The sequence below is a fragment of the Lipophrys pholis genome (assembly GCF_963383615.2).
Source record: "Lipophrys pholis genome assembly, chromosome: 12".
Lineage (NCBI taxonomy): Eukaryota > Metazoa > Chordata > Actinopteri > Blenniiformes > Blenniidae > Lipophrys > Lipophrys pholis.
Genome location: NC_137641.1, coordinates 9,136,321 through 9,158,574, shown reverse-complemented (window position 1 = coordinate 9,158,574; position 22,254 = coordinate 9,136,321). Strand labels below are relative to the sequence as shown.

Here is a 22,254-nt window from a genome sequence, read left to right as displayed (position 1 = left end):
AAACAAGGTGTGAATCGGGCTAAGTACTGAGCGAGAGCAACGTTAGCCCTTCACCAGTGAACAATGGCGGCATTAATTGTGTGTGTGTGTGTGTGCCTGTGTGTGAAGTGAGCCTCAATGGTCCAGTTAATGACTAATAATTGGCAGTTTGTGCAGATTAAAAGAGCTTCTCACCGACAATCCGTTCACACATAGAGAGCTTCAGTCAGTCCGCGTGTGAAAGCAAAACTATTTCTGTACAAGTGCGAATGTCCTTCACTGTGTAGTACCAACACACACACACACACACACACACACACACACACACACACACACACTGACAGAGCAGATGTTCATTGAAATGAACGATGGAGCTGATTTCCATTTGAATGCAGAGTGGAAGTTATTAGTACGGCTATCGAGAGCCAGCATCGCTGACGTGTGTGTGTGTGTGTGTGTGTGTGTGTGTGTGTGTGTGTGTGTGTGTGTGTGTGTGTGTGTGTGTGTGTGTGTGTGTGTGTGTGTGTGTGTGTGTGTGTGTGTGTGTGTGTGTGTGTGTGTGTGTGTGTGTGTGTGTAAAATGGCAGAGAAAGACACATTCCAGCCACATTGTTGTGCTTTTTCTTGCTTGAGTGACATTGATCTTCTCTCTGTCTGTAACACAATGATATGTCTGCTGTTTATATAACACCAGTTGTAAATTTACAATCCTTACAACCGTGTGTGTAGCCAGAAGAGCTGGATTGAGACTCGGGGTCACTTGGTCGCTGATGATTTTATTACCATATGAATGGCTTCTCTCAGATGATTTCCAGGAGGACCCAGAATCGTATTAATACTCCGTCCTGCCAGCTCTTGTTGGTATAACAACAAGAAATCACCGGGAAACACAGATTCTTGTGTAAATGCTTCTCTTTGGGTGACCAGGTAATCAGTGTTGAACTTGTAGCTGTGCAGAAAGAGGTAAAAAAAACAAAAAAAAAAACATCCAAACAATCAATGGGTGCTCGGGGAATTCCCTAAACACAACAAAGGCCGCTGAGTAATGGTGAGAGGGAGCGGCTGTCTGCCATTGTAATGAGACAGTGCGAACTGGGGAGCTTTCCTCTTCATTGTGTTTTTAAGTTTAAAAAAAAAAAAAAAAAACTTTTCCTCAGACTTTCAGAATAGACTCACAATACACAAGTAAACCAATTCTGCAGTTCATGTCCATGTTGTCCCTCTCAGTGTTTTCTCTCCGGTTTCCTCTGTGGGTACAGGCTTCATTCTGGCCCTCCGATTATCGATCAGTCTCATTGGGGTCTCAAAGCCCGTCAGCTTGGATGAAGTGACGGTGGAACATGGATGAGTGATAAGAAACTAACTGCAGACTGCCCACATGACAACGCCATCTCATGTCACCGCATTGTTTTCGGCCGATCATCCACGTGGAGGAATCTGATAACGACATTGTTTTGAAAGCGGGTTCCAGACTTCCAAGACTTACATGAAAACGATGATATCATTGGCCCTTGACCTGGAAACCCCGTGACCCTCTCCGTGACATCACTTAACAACAACAATGGCGGACTACATGATACAGGTCGAGTTCCAGAAGATACTGATGCTCGTCGGTAAAACTTTTCATAAGTTGGACTTCGCGAAAGCGAGGAGTTTTTCATGCGTCATATCTTTCTGCTGTATTTCTTTGACAGAGTTACAGCGCCACCTATAAGCCTGGCATATGTACTACATCATTTTGAGTGGTTTTCATGGTGCCGTGTGGATAGGAAACTTTTCAAGATTGACAGGGAGCAAAAAAAAAAAGTAGTTTTGGCTCATGTGGACAGGATCTGAAACAAAGCTGCTGCATGATTCTGTTAGTGTATTTCAGTGGTTCTCCCAGGTGTGAATGAGGATTGAGCCTGTGCAGGCAGTTGACAAACATCCTCTCTTCAGCCATGATGGCTGTGATCAGTGGTCCTCGATGTCTCCGGTGTTCATGTCTCGTTGTGGCGGCGCTGCAGCCGCTCACTCTTTAAAGGAAATCATTTGCTCTTAATTAGAGCATTACTGCAGTGATAAAGTTACACCTCCACATAATGGCGTATCGATATGAGACATGTACACAACCCCACTCCTCCGATGACTTTCCTCCTCTCTTTGTTTCCGAGTTCCTCTTCTGTCCACGTCACTGTGTGTGTGTGTGTGTGTGTGTGTGTGTGTGTGTGTGTGTGTGTGTGTGTGTGTGTGTGTGTGTGTGTGTGTGTGTGTGTGTGTGTGTGTGTGTGTGTGTGTGTGTGTGTGTGTGTGTGTGTGTGTGTGTGTGTGTGTGTGTGTGTGTGTGTGTGTGTGTGTGTGAAGAAAGACAAATGAACTTCATGTTTTTAACACACTGTGATTTCAGTTCGTGTTATCAACTATAAACAGAACTTTTTATCAGAAGCATCTCTTCTGTCATTTAATAATCCAATAAAGCCAATACGATATTCACCCTCAGAGGAAATAGCGTTTGTTCGATGCCCAAATTGGGGCTGGGATTTTATTTTGAAATGCACATTGCCGACTTCCTGTTGGATTCAGTTTAGGGTTCTCTCTCTCTTTGAGCGTTCCCCCCCGGTCGTGTACGGCAGTCATGCCAGCTTCTAATAAAGGCAGCAACCGGAGGAGACTCCAGGTCTCTTCCTGTTCCTGTTCTGACTCCGTAAGGTTCTCAATCACATCGTATTGTTTGTCCAAGCTTCCGAACAGTACAAGGGAAGAACTTTTTTTTTTTTTTAAATGTGGTGTTTAGGGTAATCACAAGATTTGTAGGTCTTGATGAGACGAACAAGTGAGTTTTGGTTTGATCTCGTGACTTTCTCACGGACAGTGTCGGCCATTTTTGTGTTTCCAGGTGGCGCTAGAGAACACTGTGGGAGTTGATTTGTACATGTTTTAACATTTTTTTCACCATTCTTAATGAGTGTGCAAATTTGGTGAGTTTCTGGGCATGTTTAGGGGGTCAAATTTGGGTTCATTCACGCGTGAAGAGAAGAAATTAAACCTCTTGCCTCCTGGTCAGGCCTTTCAAAGCCTCCAGGGGGGGCCTTGCCTTTTGGGCTCGGTCCCTACAAAACATGGGTGACGTGACATTCAAACAGGAGTATTTAAATAAAGTTTTGGCATTATTCCTGTGTCCGCATTGTGACATCGTGGTGAAGGAAATGATCTAAGAGTGGAGCATGAATCTGAACAATATAAAATTGCAATTATGACATGATTGGTCACAAAGTCTGAGCTGTGGGGAAACGATGAGCAGTGGAAGAGATTAATTAAGGATTGGAAGAGACAAAACCACGGGAAGTCTATAATGCCAAAGTCCATGAAGAAAAATCAAATGAGGAAATGACTGACAGAAGAGCAGCATCTCTGCTGGAGGCTGGGCTGAGCGTCGCCTCATCTTTAAACAAGTTAAACAGAAACAATTTCAAAACGATGTAAAAGTTTTCACCTGTAGGAAAATGGTCTATTCTGCTAAATGGGCTTCATGTATAATCGTATTATTCACGTCTACTTAGTGTGTCCTCTTCTATCCATGAACCTTAAAATCCACTGCCATTTTAACAGTAACTCATTTGTTAGAGAACATAAGAGTCGTGACTTTCTCCCCAAGTCCTTCACACCTTTCCGGAAAGCTTGGCGCATTACGGTTGGGTTTTGCATTTCCATTTGTTTCATTAAAGTGGCATCTTTCTTCTCCGAGACCACAAATTTTCAAAGAGACGTCCATTTCGTTGAACAAATGCTAAAGCGTTGCTGTTTAGTTAGAGCATTCTCTGAGGTTTAAAACAACAGCAACTCTCCAATAAATACCTGAAAATGTCAAATTAATCAGCGGCTGTCCACAAGGAGACGAATGCGTAATGATCCGGGGAGCGTGGAGCAATCAAACACATTCAGCCCTTTAATAACAGGCTGACGGCTCAGTTTGTAATTGTTTTAATTAGTTTGTAATGAGCTGAGCGCGCTGCAGAAACTCGCTAACGTGAAACGGAGGCAGTCCTGAGCGAGTTTCCTTGCCCGCAGACGGCGCGGGGAGACTTTCTTCACGTTTTCCTTCCCCTGTGTGTTCCCGCAGTGCCTCCTCAGTTCCTCAACTACCCAACCAACACGTTCGCCTACGAGTCCACTGACATCGAGCTGGAGTGCGCCGTGACAGGGAACCCGCCGCCGACCGTCCGCTGGATGAAGAACGGAGAAGAAGTCATCCCCAGTGACTATTTCCAGATCGTGGTGAGTCACACACACACACACACACACACACACACACACACACACACACACACACACACACACACACACACACACACACACACACACACACACACACACACACACACACACACACACACACACACACACACACACACAGCAGCTGGGAAAAGTTCTCCGATCCTACTTGTTTTTTATTGTCACTCTTTCCTACAGTGTTTTGAATACATCAAAACTTTATATTCGGATCCAGAAAAGAAGAAGAAGAAGAAAAAAAAAAAAAGCGTGACACTCACTGGACGTTACGATATATATTGACCGTTATTTACTGAGGTTATCTACTGAGCCCAGTAAACTGATGACAGCGGAAGAGATGAGTGTCCTGTGAGCTCAGCCTGTGAGTGAACTGTCCGTATCCACGTTGAGGAGACAGCGTGGTGGAGGCAGCTCCAACACGGATCTGCAGATAGCGCAGTAAGAAGAACCCGACCGCAGTCCAGCAGAGCCAGAGACGGCGCTGAAACCTCAGTGAAAAGCAGAATTGGTTTGTTGAGCGAACACTCAGCTTTAGTTTTTTATCAGCATTCACAAGCAGTTTAAGGTTCAATAAGTCTGTTAAATGCTGGTTGCAGACGTTCAAAAACAGGTGGCAAGGCGTCCCAATGAGCCACACTGCTGACATGAATTTTAAGAAAACAGGGTCCCAAAATGGAGCCTTTTGGCACACCTTTTGGGTGAAACGCTTTAAAGATTTTAACTACTACTTTTTAGGCATGTGCATACACGTTCATGTTCGAGCCCTCACGTGTCTTGAGTCGTGTTTCACGCACGTGGTTTATAAAGAAACCATCGCTTTTGTCCGGTGAGTTTCATGTTCAGACTAAACAAGCAGAACAGCTGCTGTGATGGAAGATCTGTGATGCAGCGCCGTCACTGAACCTGCATGCTGAGCTAAATCTTCCACATTGCATGTTAGATTATCGATGTGGCTATAACAGCCCATAAAATGCATAAAGGAGCATAAACAGCAGCAGGAAGTTGTTAGTGACAATAATCTGCCTGGATGCGAAGCTTCGTCAGCTGTCGCACACCCACCGGAGCCTCAGTCTGCTGAGTCGCACCGCAGTAACGCCGCCGTCATACCAGAGCTTGTTTGTGGACGAAACCTGACGAGGGTGTGACAGCCTGAATGTGGCCTGCTGGGGTCTTCTGGAGGTTCCTTGTTAGAGACTGTGAGAACTCCAGTTAAATGGCAGATAAGAGAACCTTTTCTGAACAATCTGGTACAATAAGCCAGACCTCGTCTGTTTAAATATAAATATTTAAATATTCTAACACTCTCTTGTGTACTTTCTCAGCTTAAAAACTGCCGTGTCTTATTGAATCAGTAATCAGATTTAATCCCGGTTGTCTTGCCAAGAGGTAACTTTGGACACTCAACACAGATTTTACTGGATCAACTAGTCAACCTTTTTTTTGGGTTTTTTTTTTTACATCAAAAGGAACATGTTGGCCCTTCAACTGTGAGGTAAGCACCCTACTGTGCTGCGTAAATACAGATAGAAATTGTGTGAATTGTGTTTTAGTAAACGTCACATGAACTCGCACCTCTATCAGGGAGTAAGAAACATTAAGAGGAACATTTGTTTTTGAGGGAACATTTGGAGGACCCGATGGAACGTCACACCTGACACTCGCAAAAAATAGAGTGAGATCAGGAAGTGTCTGTTGTTAAAAATGGGACACCCCCGTGGAACCTCGCATGAACCCCTGTCAAATTCATTGTGAACCCCAGTGGAACGAACACTGTGTGAATCCCAGTGGATCTCCACGTGAACCCCCCTCAAACGCTGCTTGGAATGCCGCTAGAAGCCCCATGGAGGGAAAGCCACGTGAACCTCGCTAGAACCCCTGTGGAACCCCCGCGAGAACCCCTTGAGCCCCTGTAGAACCAACGCCACATGAACCCCTTTAGAACCCCTTGAGCCCCTGTAGAACCAATGCCACATGAACCCCTTTAGAACCCCTTGAGCCCCTGTAGAACCAATGCCACATGAACCCCTTTAGAACCCCTTGAGCCCCTGTAGAACCAATGTCACATGAACCCCTTTAGAACCCCATGAGCCCCTGTAGAACCAACGCCACATGAACCCCTTTAGAACCCCTTGAGCACCTGTAGAACCAATGTCACATGAACCCCTTTAGAACCCCTTGAGCCCCTTGAGCCCCTGTAGAACCAATGCCACATGAACCCCTTTAGAACCCCTTGAGCCCCTGTAGAACCAATGCCACATGAACCCCTTTAGAACCCCTTGAGTTGAGCCTCTGTAGAACCAATGCCACATGAACCCCTTTAGAACCCCTTGAGCCCCTTGAGCCCCTGTAGAACCAATGCCACATTAACCCCTTTAGAACCCCATGAGCCCCTGTAGAACCAATGTCACATGAACCCCTTTAGAACCCCCTGAGCCCCTGAAGAACCAACGCCGCACGGACCCCTTTAGAACCCCACTTATGTCCCTATGGCACCAACAAAACATGAACCTCTGTGGAACGAATCCCGGGTGAACCCTGTGGAATCCCACGGGAAACGCCAGTCACAGTTTACTATCCAGAGAAATAGAATCCAGGAGACAGACTGAAAAACCGGGGCGGAACATCGACAAGCACAACAGGATTCAAGTGAGAATTTCATTCAAGGAAGACAGAAACAACCAGTGAGCGAAGGATTTGCTCAGAAGACTTGTTCATGTCCGGTTTTACTGAAGAACCGCTGGAATCAAAGTTATTTGTTCCAGTACCACCTTGACTTTTGAATAACCGATCAGCCAGTGACCTCGTTTTATTTCTGTCTGTGGCAGAGCTGCTGCTGTTCAGTCCAGGTATTAAAATCCCACATCGGGTTCTGGAGATGTCAACAGTGTGATTATCATGTGGTTCCTGATCAGGTTTAAGGACATTACAGGTTATTTAATAACAAAGGTTGTGCTCAATAAAAGGTTTGAGAATAATATGGCTCTGTTTAACCTCATTAATCTGGTAATCTGGGTATCATTCATAATCTGCAACTCCACACTAATGCACGCTGGGGTTTGTTGGGTTCTGTATCGACATCACTGACTCGATGCCTCTGGTCTCTCAGGACGGCAGCAACCTGCAGATTCTGGGTTTGGTGAAGTCGGACGAAGGATTTTATCAGTGTGTGGCTGAAAACTCTGCTGGCAGCTCGCAGGCCATGGCTCAACTGCTGCTCCGAGAGCCAGGTAGGACACACACACACACACACACACACACACACACACACACACACACACACACACACACACACACACACACACACACACACACACACACACACACACACACACACACTGCTTGTGGGCTGCGGGGTTCCTCACCATCATCTCCTAATCTCATCTCTCACTGATTTCACTGTTTTTCATCTGTTTTATCATATTATCAAGTTTTTGTTATCTTTTTTATTTAATTAAAAAAAAATTGGGGGGGGGGGGGGGGGTTAGTGAGATCAGAGATTAAACTGTTTCATACAGTCGTGTTGAAGCTGAACAGGCAGCACGCTGAACCTGCTGTATGTGTTCGTGTTGGGCTGCAGTGTTTCTTCTGGACTTTGATTCGGGACGTTCTTCTGGAGGTTTGCATGTTCCCTCTCTGCCTGAGCGTGCTCTCTGCGGGTACTTCCTGTAAAGACAAGCTCAAGACGCGTTTAAGTCGGCGCATCACTGATCTACGGTGGCCTGATCACTCAGCGTCACACCGACTGATCCAGATCATTTGGATGTGTGTGTGTGTGTGTGTGTGTGTGTGTGTGTGTGTGTGTGTGTGTGTGTGTGTGTGTGTGTGTGTGTGTGTGTGTGTGTGTGTGTGTGTGTGTGTGTGTGTGTGTGTTACTCCTGCCCCCTGTGAGTCCACCGGGCCAATAGCTTTATGAAGTCATCGTGATTGCCACTTTCAGTCCTTTTCTTCAGATTACAGTCACAGCTGAGGGAACAGCAGGAGCCGGCTGCGTTTGGCAGAAGCATTCTTTGTTGTGTCGTGGTGTTGTGTTTGTACTGGGGTTAAAGTCCTATTAGTCATGTGGAGTGACAGCAGCTACCACCATCTGATGACACGCACACACACACACACACACACACACACACGCACACACACGCACACACACACACACACACACACACACACCAACGCACACAGGGATGAAAAGACGCTCAGCCGCTTTGCAGTACACCTGAATCAAAACACCACAATCACTCAGCATCTGAATAGCGGGTGTGACAGTTGGTGACTTGGTTAGTTCACCTGTCCTTTGGCTGATTGCAGAAAAGTGGAGTGTTTTCCAGGATACTAGTTGTGATGACGGGTCTCTTGTTCCTGGTTCTAATAAACCTCAACAACATAAACACAGTAGAATAAGGAGACCAGTAGACTCTATTTATTGTTTATTTCTCTCTGAAGTGTTTCAGCTTCTTATTCTATTCCGGTAGGGAACTATAAACATAGAACTCTTCCCCGTGCCTCGTACTTGGTCGTCATGGAAACATGATGCTCTGCCGGTCCGGCTTCGGTGTGACAGAATGTGTTCGTATAAAACAGACCAAATAAGTTTGAAAGAATTGTGAAGGTTAATTATGTTTAAAAAAATAAAAAAATAAAAAAATGCTCAAGCTGTAGCTGACCGTTTCTAATGTTTCAGGGTTCTGGATAGACAATATGTTCAGGGAAAGTAAATGCAAATGTTACGCACCTTTCATCCTGATAATCTAAAATAGAAGCAATATTCTGGCAAAACAAAAAAATTCCACAAATGTTGAAAAGTCTCATACCTTCTTAAAAAGTCCCACTGAATCATTTGCCCATTTTTCTGTTTTGAGGATCATACAAACTGAGCAGTCTGGTTTAGATGGGAGAAATTGAGTTCACCAACTGAACTTGGAAATTGTTTTAAGTTGTTGCAAATGTTATCGGAGCTCCTTTTAAGAATCTGTTTTCATAATCAGGTGTTTGCATGCTGAATGCGGATGTCAGCAACTCATTCAGTGCTTTTTTAAAAAAAAATAAAAAATAGATCAATAAATGAATATCATCAGGTTCATCCAGCTGCTAATATACTCACTGACACATACACAGTCAAGTCAGTCAAACCATAATCAGCCATTACTGGTTAGATTAGTACTGAGTAACTGTAATCTAAACCTGCTCTCTCTTTCTTCTGTCTTTTCTTTTTCTTTTGTTCTTTCCTTGTCTTCACTTTAATCACTGTGCAGCGTGTTGCTGCTCCCCTGAGCTGCCTGCACAGATGGCAACACACACACACACACACACACACACACACACACGGTCAGATGGTTGGTGTTATCGCTTGGTTACCATCACCACGGGAACCGAGCACCTCAGCAGGCTCACAATGTCCAATCAGGCATTCCCGTGAGAAATCACAGTGTGTGTGTGTGCGTGCGTGCGTGCGTGCGTGCGTGCGTGCGTGCGTGCGTGCGTGGGTGCGTGCGTGTGTGCGTGACTTATTTCTTCCGGAAGGGCTGTTTCTTTGCTTTTGTTGACCAGGTAAAGTTGAAGTTGGGCCACATGTGAGTTCCTTTGTGAAATGGTGAATGAAGAAAAAGTAACACACACTGTGTTCAAACTGTGATGCAGTGCAAGGTGAGAAATCTCCTTGAGATTCCATGTGTGGACTTTTATTCCGTCACTTTGAATTTGAAAAGACAAAAATCCCTCCAGTGTATTCATTCCTGAGAGTGGTGCTGAATGAGTGGTGGGTTGTCATTTCAGACCTGGGCCTTCAGTAGCGCTCGGTCTGAAACCAACCACCTCTCAATAACTTGTTATGGCCATAAAAACCACGCTATGAGGCAGAAATGCAGTATAAAGAGCTTTTGCATCACAGACAGATACTCCTGTCGCTAGAATAAATGCCTTTTACTGAAGAAACAAACCTGGAGTGCACAGCTCTCCCTCTACTGAAGCTCAGCTGCATCAAACAAGCATCAGTAATAATCTCATAAAATTGCAATATTATTTAGGAAAATAGCAACATTTTCTTCACCAGAAATACTTATTATTTGTACACAAAATCCATCCTTCAGTCTTTCCTCAATCAGAGTTCAATTACTTTGTCGTACGATTATCCGTGTGTTTTAGTGCCATCAAGGAGCCAGACCATCCAATCAGAGGATTATCCAACATGCTGATATGACCGTACGCCTGCTGGAGGGCCCTGGTGTCACCAACTCAAAATATACTTGGTTGAAGCAACAGTTTGATCAACACTTATTTTTTGCCGCAGAGGCCTGCAGAACTGACTGTGTGAAGGCATCTGGGCACATCTCTTGACCCTGGCATTGTCTGGTGGCCGATGAGAGGCTTCAGCAGGAGCTCGATGGAGCGACCTGCAATGAGAATCTGTATCGAGCTGATGGCCAACCCACAGAAACCACCGGACAATGAAGCAGTGCCGGGAAAAGCTAAAGACAGTCAAAGACCAAAAAAAAACCACACCGAGGTGGACCTGTCTTGTAATGGACATCGACCAAAACTGAGTCAAGTCGAGTTGAGTTGAGCCGAGTAGTGCTTGGACTGTGTCATGAAAAAGTGACAATAGTGAAAAAAGGGAGGAAAGCAGCTCAGTGTCGGTCCTCCAGCAGTCATAAACTACAGCAGCTTCGCTAGAAAATGGTCCAGGGTGGCCTGAGCCAGCACTAACTGTAAGATTTATTCAAATTAGACACTATGTCAGCCTCCCCAACTGAATCTGGGGGCCGGTTCCACATGAGAGGAACCTGATAGCTTATTGTTTGCTGTTTCACCTTAAAAGAACAGATCCAGTGAATGAGATTCCCTCTAAAAGGAGGTTTTAGTTGTATTTCTGTCTTTAGCAACCTGCTTTTAGGTGTGATATCAAGTGTGGGACTTGTTCTGAACTTGATGCTGTAACGAGTAAAGTGCGTGCGTGTGTGTGTGTCTGTGTGTGTGCGTGGATGTGATGTATTCACACATGGTTGGAAAAGCCATAAACAGAGTCTCCCCTTGGCTTCCAGAGAAAGGGAGGGATCCTGCTCTCTCTGTTTTACAGTCTCCTCATTTCTCTGTGGCTGCAGCTCGGCCTGATTCAAACCCCGGTCCGGATCAGATGTGCAACCTGGACCAGGGTTTGAACCTCAGTCACATACGGCTTCCTGTCATCTCTCCATCTCCTCTCATTTCCTGCCTCATTCAGCCTCTCCGCTCCCTCACCATGTCAAGTTGGACAGATTCATCCAGCTGCAGGAAATTAAAGGAGCTGCTGCCACATTTCCAAACTCCACAACACTGTTTTCCTATTTCAGAGCTCCAACAAAGAAAAACTTCAGACTGACTGACAGCCACCCTCCATTTTTTTATCGACCACACTGGAAAGATTGCAACATCAAGGGTTTGTAATTTGACATCAGGCCCTTTTTAGTGAGCAACTGCACCTTTGAGCAGAAGATACAAAAGCATGGAGGTGCTTATATCTTCAGCCTGCCGTAAGCCCGCCATCAGTAATGAAGAGAGGCTTGTGAAGTCTTGAGAGAGGGTACATGAAGAATTAAAGGTTATATGAAGCGTTTCCACGGTTTCTTCCACTGGGGAGTTAATTCTACTTTTGATAAACATGACAGAAATACAGCCACGTTTCATAGAGTCTGGTCCTCTTCTGTTCGAATGTGTCTCATTATGTATCATTAAACCGCTATATCAGCCCAATCTTGACAAGACCCACGGACGTGCAGAATCCCCCCATTTTAGACCTAGCACTTAGTACCCCCCGACACACACACACACACACACACACACTGTGGTGTGACACTACCTTCCCTGGTCCAGAGTTAGCAACAATACAGTGCGACCATTCACCTTCAGGGAGGGCTGGCGATGGTCACTAAAATGCAAAAAAAAAGTATAGATATACACAGGACTGTCTCAGAAAATTAGAATATTGTGTTAAAGTCCTTTATTTTCTGTAATGCAACTAAAAACATGAAAATGTCATACATTCTGGATTCATTACACATCAACTGAAATATTGCAAGCCTTTTGTCGTTTTAATATTGCTGATTATGGCATACAGCTTAAGAAAACTCAAATATCCTATCTCAAAATATTAGAATATCATGAAAAAGTATACTAGCAGGCTATTTAACTAATCACTTGAATCGTCTAATTAACTCGAAACACCTGCAAGGGTTTCCCTGAGCCTTTAAAAACACTCAGCTTGGTTCAGTAAACTAAATCACAAGTATGGGGAAGACTGCTGACCTGACTGCTGTCCAGAGGACCATCATTGACACCCTCCATCAGGAGGGTAAGACACAAAAAGAAATTTCTAGAAGAGCAGGCTGTTCACAGAGTGCAGTTTCAAAGCACATTCACAAAAAGTCTGTTGGAAGGAGGAAATGTGGCAGGAAACGCTGCACAACCAAGAGAGAGGACCGCAGCCTTAACAGCATTGTGAAGAAGAGCCGCTTCCAGAATTTGGGGGAGCTTCAAAGACTGTGGACTGAAGCTGGAGTCCAGGTATCAAAAGCCACCGTTCACAGACGTGTCCGGGAAATGGGCTACAACAGCCGTATTCCCATGGTCAAGCCACTCCTGAACTCAAGACAACGGAAGAAGCGTCTGACTTGGGCTATGGAAAAGAAGCACTGGACAGTTGCAGAGTGGTCCAGAGTCCTGTTTTCAGACGAAAGCAAGTTTTGTATTTCATTTGGAAGTCAAGGCGCTAGAGTCTGGAGGAAGGCTGGAGAGGAGCACAATCCAAGTTGCTTGAAATCCAGTGTGAAGTTCCCACAGTCAGCAATGGTTTGGGGAGCCATGTCAGCTGCTGGTGTTGGTCCACTGTGTTTCATCAAGTCCAGAGTCAATGCAGCTGTGTACCAAGAGATTTTAGAGCACTACATGCTTCCATCTGTTGAAAAGCTCTATGGAGATGATGATTTCATTTTCCAGCATGATCTGGCACCTGCCCACAGTGCCAAAACCACCAGTAACTGGTGTACTGACCATGGCATTACTGTCCTCGATTGGCCTGTCAACTCCCCTGACCTGAACCCCATTGAGAATTTGTGGGGTATTGTGAAGAAGATGCTGAAAGACACCAGACCCAATAATGCAAATGAGCTAAAGGCCGCTATTGAAGCATCCTGGGCCTCCATAACACCTCAGCAATGCCACAGGCTGATTGCTTCCATGCCACGCCGCATTGATGCAGTAATCCGTGCAAAAGGGTTCCCAACCAAGTACTGAGTGCATTAATTGACATTTTCAAATGTTTGATTTTGTTTTGCTGTTATAAATCTTTTTTTTTTACTTGGTCTGAGGAAATATTCTAATTTTTTGAGATAGGATATTTGAGTTTTCTTAAGCTGTATGCCATAATCAGCAATATTAAAATAATAAAAGGCTTGCAATATTTCAGTTGATGTGTAATGAATCCAGAATGTATGACATTTTTGTTTTTTTAATTGCATTACAGAAAATAAAGACCTTTATCACAATATTCTAATTTTCTGAGACAGTCCTGTATATATGATGATCACTGATTCTCTGGGAGCTTGGTGAGGTGGAAATGTTAAACTGAGATATCCAAAAAACAACTCTATATCATGAGTGAGAATATTCAGAACTCTGTTAATATGAACGAGTAAAAAGATTTTGATTATATTTAAATAATATTTATATAAAAGAGTCACGTTTTTTTTTTCCCGAGAGACACACACACCATTTTTTCTTCTCTCTGTGTCGGTTTTTCGGCTTTTGGTTTTTCCTTTCTTCATTTTTAACCTTCCTAGTGGCTGCAAAGTGACATCTGCTCCGAGATAGAGAGATGGAGGGAGAAAATAGACCCAGATCATTTCCTGACTGCTGGAAGAGAAGCAAGAAAGCCAGAGAGAGAAAGAGGAAGAGGAGGAAGAGGTGTGAGAGAATTCTAATGAAAAGAGAGAGGATAAGAGATAAAATTCAATCAGCCAGATCCATTTGGTGCATGCCGGGAGAGAAAAGGTAGAGAGAGTGTGAGATGGAAGGAGGGAGGAAAAGGAGGTAGGAAGAAGAGGGAATAAAAGATCGAGGGGTCAAGCGAAGGGCAGGGAGAGTGAGACAGAGAGAGGAGAGGAAGTGTGTCAGCCATGACAGATTTGTATTCAACAGCCAGCGTCTGACCTTAGCAAACCTATCACACACACACACACACACACACACACACACACACACACACACACACACACACACACACACACACACACACACACACACACACACACACACACACACACACACCACTATACAATCGTGTGTAGATGAGTGTGTATATAGGAGGGGGATGTCTGTTGCCATGGTGATGGTAGCCTCCTCTCTCCGAAGAGGACCAAGAGAGAGTGTGTGTGTGTGTGTGTGTGTGTGTGTGTGTGTGTGTGTGTGTGTGTGTGTGTGTGTGTGTGTGTGTGTGTGTGTGTGTGTAGCATCATGCTTTGACATCTATTTACACCCATGAAACATAATTTCACATGAGAAAAAAAATGTGTATAAGATGTGTTTCCTCTGATCGTCATGTTCAAATAAATATAAATTAAGACATTTAAAATGTAAAGAGACTTGAAATGAAAAAAAATCCCAATATAATTTTGTGTGTGTGTGTGTGTGTGTGTGTGTGTGTGTGTGTGTGTGTGTGTGTGTGTGTGTGTGTGTGTGTGTGTGTGTGTGTGTGTGTGTGTGTGTGTGGTTTAATCTAAAAGGCCACTTGGATCAATAAGTCATCTGTGATGCTGTGTTGATGTTCAGTGTTATTAATAAGACTCCTCTAATAGGACCCATAACGTGGACATAACCTCTGTGAACTGTTTGCTGGACTCTCACTCGCCTCATGTTTCATTTCTCTTCAGCGTTTCGGAGCATTTCAAAACCATCCATCCATCCATCCTTCCATCCATCCATCCATCCATCCATCCATCCATCCATCCATCCATCCATCCATCCATCCATCCATCCATCCATCCATCCATCCATCCATCCATCCATCCATCCATAGTACAGTGAAGGAATTGACAACCACAAATGAAAATCTATTTTATTGAGAAGACTTTTGCATACTTCACCCAAAAAGCACAGCATTGAACATAGGAAGACATTTAATTGTCTTTTATTCTCGTTCTCCAACACAGAATTTTTCTCTGAGCAACTGAGAAAGTTTCATTCATTTCATCAGATAATCCTGTGGTGACTATGTTTTCAGGTTGTTCATAGTTATGGATATCCTGTTGCTATGTGAAATGAAATGTTGAATCTAGTTTCCATTGATTTTCTAGAGGGTTTTTAACGGTCCTAGAGGGGCAGTGTGGTGAGAGCTGAGTGGAGTGAGAGAGCAGAGCTGGAGAACGAGCCGGGAGTGAGCGGCGAGGCAGCCTCGTTTTGTACCTGGGTCGTCACAGGGCCCACGGACCGTGTGTTCCTTTTATTATGCAATGTGAAGACAATTCCTGCTCCTCGTTTCAGCTCGGATGCTGAGGCTAAGCTAGCATTAGGAGCTAACAGAATTGAGGGTGAAACAGAGGAACGTTTCAGTTTAAAAACTAAGGATAAGAGCACAGCTGTTGGCAAAATATCAACAGAATTTACACATAAGTGACATAACGGCATATGTGACATAACCAAGAAATTTAGGTCTCTCTCAGCTAAATGCTAACACACAGCCACCAGGTAATGCTAAACATGTAGCCACCAGCTAATGCAAAACATGAAGCCACCTGCTAAACATGTAGCCTCCAGCTAATGCAAAACATGTAGCCACCTGCTAAACATGTAGCCTCCAGCTACTGCTAAATATGTAGCCACCAGCTAAGCATGTAGCCTCGAGCTAATGCTAAACATATGGCCACCAGCTTACAAAAACGAGCAAATGAGCAAATGCTACTGTTTTTGCTGCTGTCAGATTTAGACGACACATAAAGGTTCATGTTTGAAAATAAATAATGATAATAATAACGATAATCCTAGTTTTGTTGTGTAAAGACATCTGAATTCATGTGTTAGTTTCATATACCAGTTCAAATTGAAAAGAAAAGTTAATTCTATGAATTACTGTAATGTCATTAAAAGCCTCTAACTGATTATTATTTTCTTGATGGAATCGTGCCACACAGCTCAGTCATGCAGTTTTTCTCACAGACCTATGTCATGGGCGGCAGTGAATCTGGATAAGAACTGTGACAGGAAGCAGCAGCACTGCCTCGCGAGCAAAGGGAGAACATGCAAACAAATTTTGGACCCGGGATGTTGTGAACTTTATGAGCTGAGGGTCCACATAATAACTAGAAGTTCCAGCAGAGTTGCTACCAAATGAGACTAATGAAAGAGTTTGAAACTTCAACCAGAGATGACGGAGATATTTTTAACGCTTCCAGCTGTGCGTAGGAGTCTTTTCTCTGAGTTTATTAAACTCAAACAGCAAGAAGGCTGGCAGCACAATTCGTGAAACACAATCCTCTTGGCTATTTAGAGGGAATTTACGTCTGATTAATAAGAGGTCACCTCGGTGACAAGACAGTAAAACCAGAGTGAACAAACTTTATAAGGGGCGTTTTTAACATTTTGGATAGTGTTGGGATGCGGCGGGACCCAAAACAAACACTGACCAGAGAGAATGTAAAGAAGAGAGATGGCTCGTTGTTTGGTCCAGAACGAAAGAGGAAGTCGCACCGGTTATAGCTAGGCTAATTAGCTTGTGGCTAATGGGTACACACAACACAATATATAGTCTCCAGACCTCACTATTTCTCCCTCTCCACTATTTCTCCCTCTCCATCGCACGTCTACCCGCGATATATTTTTCAACTTTTTCTTTCTGCGTCTGCTTCTTCCGATCTATGCGGTTAGCTTTGGTTCTTTAATACCCAAAATGCATTGCACTCTATGTCAGGTCCTCTCACCCCGCCCACTGGGCAGTCCGCAGGTAGGAGAACTGAGACCCGTGCTTTCAAGGGGACCCGAGTTCCCTTTCTTGATCTGGATCAGAGTTCAGGGGAGTGTTCACGGACGCCCAAACAAAGCGAGCTTCTCCAGAAAGTCGCCGAAGGGAACTCTGGTCCGGATCAAACTGGGCTCTGTGAGCGCTCCTGTCTTCGACCGAACGTCTTCACGTCCACCATGACCAAGTCCACTGCTTTCATCCTCGCACATGATTAAAAATCGGAATCAGGAGTGATTCAACAAAGCTCAAGAGGAACATGTGGTGCGGTGGTCTTTAAGCCCCCCTGCAGAGAGGCCCCATGGTAACACACAGAAGAGCTTTCATCATCATCATCATCATCATCACCGGGTCACTGGGAGATTAGTACTTTCACTCCAAATGTCAAATTTAAAAACAGCAACAGACATTTATAAACCTTCGTGTACACACGACTCAATGAGAGAGAAACTCGGCAGTTACGTTGTCAAACTCAGTTACTTTGAAAGAAGTTGAGCTAAATAGAGTTAAGAAATGAAGATTTTAAAAGCTCTGCAGAAATATAATTTTATTTAATTGAAGTGTTTTGTGTTTATCTATATATAGAGCAAATGGCATGTTTGCAGCACTTTTCCCATTTTCTTTCTTGACATGAGGTGGAATGTGAAAGCACTCGCTGAAAAGATTTTCTTTGTTTTGTTTTATGAAACAAAAAAGTTTGTCTAAATGTCACAAAAACCATCTTTCAGAAATATCCCTCCGTGTTTATCTACTTACACCTTTTCCAGTGTGACTGCAGGACTCATGGAATTATATTGAAGGAGAAGGTGATGACCTTCAGGAGGAAAACCTTCTCATGTCCAGATTACCAGCTGCTCCTCCTCTTCCTCTCCTCTCCTTTTATGTTCCTCCTCCTCTCCTCCTCTCCTCTTGCTCATGTCTAGTTTCTCCTCCTCCTTCTGTCCTTGTGTCCTCCTCGCCATCTCTGCTCTTCCTCCTCGCCTGCTTTTCCTCTACTCTTCCTCCTCTTCCTCTCCTCCTCCTGCTCTCCTCCTCCTCCTCTCCTCTCCTCTCCTCCTCCTCCTCCTTTCTTCCTCTACTCTCCCGCCTCTTCTGCTTTTCCTCCTCCTCGCATCTCCTGCAGCTTCTCTTATCCTGTCTTCCTCTCCTCCTCCTCTCCTCCTCTCCTCTTCCTCCTCTAGCTCTCCTCCCCCAGCTCTCCTCCTCCTGCTCCTCTCATGCTGCTCCCCCTCCTCCTCCTGTCCTTCTCTACTCTTCCTCATGTCCTGCTGCTCCACCTCCTCCTCCTCTTCCTCCTGTCCTCCTCTACTCTCCCACCTCTTCTGCTTCTCCTCGTCCTCCTCCTCTACTCTTCCTCCTCTTCCTCGCCTCCTCCTGCTGTCCTCCTCCTCTCCTCTCCTCCTGCTGCTCCTCCTCCTCTCCTTCTCTGCTCTCCATCTCCTGCTGCTCCTCCTCTTCCTCCTGTCCTCCATCCTCCTCCTCCTCCTCCTCCTCCTCCTCCTCCTCCTCCTCCTCCCTGGATCTTTCCGCTGTCTTTAATCTCTGGTGACCTGGTGTTGTCCTCGAAGGCGTCCGAGTCGTTCCAGACCAGGATTAAAATTCAGCCCAGCTGGACGTCTTTCATGTTGTTTGTGGGGTTGAGTTAGTGAGACAGCGGCTCACTTTTTATTTACAATAAACAAGAGGAGCAACAAAGGCAGTGCGACAACTTTAACTGAATTCATAACTATGAAGTTGTTTTCAACACAGGTAACATGTTGTTTCAGCGATTCAGGATCATCAAGTGTGTCTGTTTTCTTCTGTTGGGAATGAACGTCTTTCATTGTGAGTTAGACTGACAACGAGAAGTTTCAGAAGTTAGATTTTCTTTGTTATTTACAGCCAGGCAGCCCATATCAGTGTGGCGCACGCACATTTTAGAAGTAAATTAATACTATCAGCAGAAAGAAGGATATCAGCAATCACTGTGTGCTGCAGTTTTATGAGCACAAAGGCACAAATAATTACTTGTTTTTAATGCTGCACTTTGGTTCACTGCTTTCATTTGTTTCCTCAGTAATCCTTCCTACATGTGGGGCTCTCTCCATCTTTCATCAGCTCCCCCTCTCCTTCTTCCATCACATAGAAAAACGAAAAATGTTTATCTTCTCCTCCCTCATAGTGCTGATGCTTCTGCGACGTCGGCCTTTATCGATCACACAGTGGAAGGTCATACAGACACTGTGTGCGTGTGCGTGTGTGTGCGTGCGTGTGTGTGTTTCCTTCAGTTGAATGGTGATTTCCCAGGATGACCCTACAGATCAGCCACTTCATTATGACCAGTGACAGGTGAAGGGATGCACACTGTTTACCTGCCATTTGGTTGTTAGAAGCAGAACGGAGGACTTGAGCAGGGTTTACACTGCTCGGTTGGTAGAGCGGTCGTCTCCCAATCAGAAGGTTGCAGGTTCGATTCCCGTCGCTGCCTGCCCACATGCCGAAGTGTCCTTGGGCAAGACACTTAACCCCAAACTGACCCTATTGGTGTGACATCACCTTGCATGGCTGCAGCCTCCAATGGTGTGTGAGTCTGTGTGTGAATGGGTGAATGTGATGAGCTATGTAAAGCGCTTTGGGGCTGCTGTCAGCTAAAAGGTGCTATATAAGTTAGACCATTTACAATTCGGCTTTGCGATTAAGTTCTTTATTGATTTTCATTTCGAAAAAACAGGTCGATAGGCGTCAACTTTGTCTAGTAGACCTTACAAGCCCAACCGCGAGGTCTTTGGAGGTCCGTAGCCTCGGGCTCCTCGATGGGGTCCCCAGAAAGTATTGGCTTGAGATTCATTCCAGAGCAGATCGAAAATGCGTTATCGCTGCCGTGTGTGCAAACGCCTCTGCATATTGTTCGTATGTCGTCCCTTTGATAAAATATCCACTTTACAAGATACATGTTGTCTCATCCTTTCTCCTGAAATGGAACCAAACTTTCGAGCGTCTGTGCCGCTTGGGTGGCAAGTTTCCTGCTGGCTGCGCTGGTGAATGAGGTCACCATGTCAGTTATGCCACGGGCGTGGTGACATAATTTGCACCCACAAAATTTGTGCCGGACTCTTGAACAGAAGTCCCTGTTCCAATGGGAGCTGATCCACTAAAGTTTTGTGTGTATAAAAACAGGTACAGAGTCAGCATCGTGGACACGGGAGTGGAAGCTGATCGACTGTTGTTGTGGCCAACCAGTCAGAGACGAAGAGCCCCAGAAATGAATGTGGTACTACAAAGAGCCACACCTTAAAACATGTGGCCTGACAAACAAACTCCCTCTGACATGAAATGGCCAAATGAAAATCCATTCATGTTTATATGGAATTCCAAAAGTTAATAATCATCAAAGATAATCATCAGCGATGTGTGCATTAACTGGAAGGATTTCACTTCACAGTTTCTGACTTCACTCTGACTTCAATAATTCTACTGAAACATCCTCAACAAACGACTCTTTCCCATCGACGGGAGGAAGACAATATGCTAAAGCTCATTTTTATCGAAAGTACCCGTCTTTTGAGCAGCAGATATTGTTTAACATTGATCTCTATGTGCGACCAGTGCACAGGGACCGTCTGCAAACAGCAAACTGCTACAACAGTAAAGACACTACAGTGCTACAAACCATATATCACTATCAAACCAAGCGCTGGAGTCTGATCAGCAGGAGACAAGTGAAGGCTGCAGTGATGTTGGTGATCCCACAGTGAATACCAATCACCTAATTAGATATTTTTGTAGTGTCTGTCTTCACTGTTGCAGCGGTTTGTAATTTGCAGACGGCCCCTGGTCGCACAGCCGGCTGATCAATGAACAATGTAGTTTCTGCTGCTCCAAATACAACTACTTTAGATTAAAATTAGCTTGTAGCATATTATCTACGTCACACAGATGGGAAAGAGGTACCGTTGATGCGTTTATGATATTTCATTGAAGAGTTATTGATGCCTGAATTTTACTAAACTAGCTCTCAGCAGGCGTATCTCAACTGTGTATCGGGGTTTAATCCACCAGTTAACTCCAACTTCTTCACGTACCTGACCCGTGCTGGCGTATTGAAATTGTCTTTGTACCCGAGCCTTTGTTTACTTGTCAGTTTATATTCTAACTAGCCCAACCCGCCCAAATATCGCAACCCAAACCTTCTCAGCCGTGAAGCAAACTGAGCAAAGAGCGGCTTGTCAATGTTTGTTACGTTTGCTTGAGCCAACAAATGAAGGTCGGCAGAAGCCCGGTTATGTGACGTCACATGAAAACTATGTATGGATTGTAAGAGCTGCATGCCACTGGTGTCAGTTGCTGGATCGAAGAGCCGCATGCGGCTCGCGGGCCGCAGCTTGGCCACCCCTGGTCTACTGACAGTAAATAACACACCATATCTTTGTCTTCATGGATTATGGGCCGTGTGTTCCAGATCCCACAAAACACTGGGAGAAGTTCATGATACGTTCGTCTGGATTAATTTAAACAGCTGCAATGGTGATGAGTTCTTCTGAGTTTAACATGTTAAAAAAGAGACGTAAAAAGCAGAGTCGCTGCTGTTCTCATGGCAGAGACGTTCCCTCAGCTGGGTCCACATCACTTTTATTAGCAAACACAATATATTATGTTTTCTTTATTCTGCTTAGAAATTAGGATTTATTTGCGAATCAGCCCTGTTCAGCTGTGTTGGACCTGTTCAGTCTCTTGGCTGGACGTCTGCTCCCAGAGACTCAGGACTAAACACTCTGCATGTGCGGACAGTTTATCTAAATCATACTTGTACAGAGTTCCCAATCAGAGCCCATTTTACAGCCGTCATCTGTCTGAGCCGAGGCAGTAACCTGGACAGACAGTTTATTATTCAGGATTGTAGATATTTCAATAGGCTGAGGCTCACTTGTAAGGCTTCTGCATGTTTCCTAGGTGGGCTGACCTTGGTGGTACTTCCTGAAAGTCTGTCGGTTGTGCTTGTTTGCCCATGTCAGTAGATTATTCCTGGCTGACTGTCATCGGGAGCTGTTTGTCCA

General features: G+C 44.7%; 1 protein-coding gene across 1 annotated transcript in view; it reads left to right on the top strand.

Annotated features, from left to right (window-relative positions):
• The window catches only part of dcc (DCC netrin 1 receptor), a gene marked incomplete at both ends in the record, with an annotated part of 276,203 nt that overhangs the window by 134,405 nt on the left and 119,544 nt on the right, over positions 1-22,254 (top strand). The window contains 2 exon segments of the mRNA XM_080477036.1: positions 4,079-4,233; positions 7,355-7,475. Of these exon segments, the coding sequence (XP_080333162.1) occupies positions 4,079-4,233; positions 7,355-7,475 (276 nt within the window).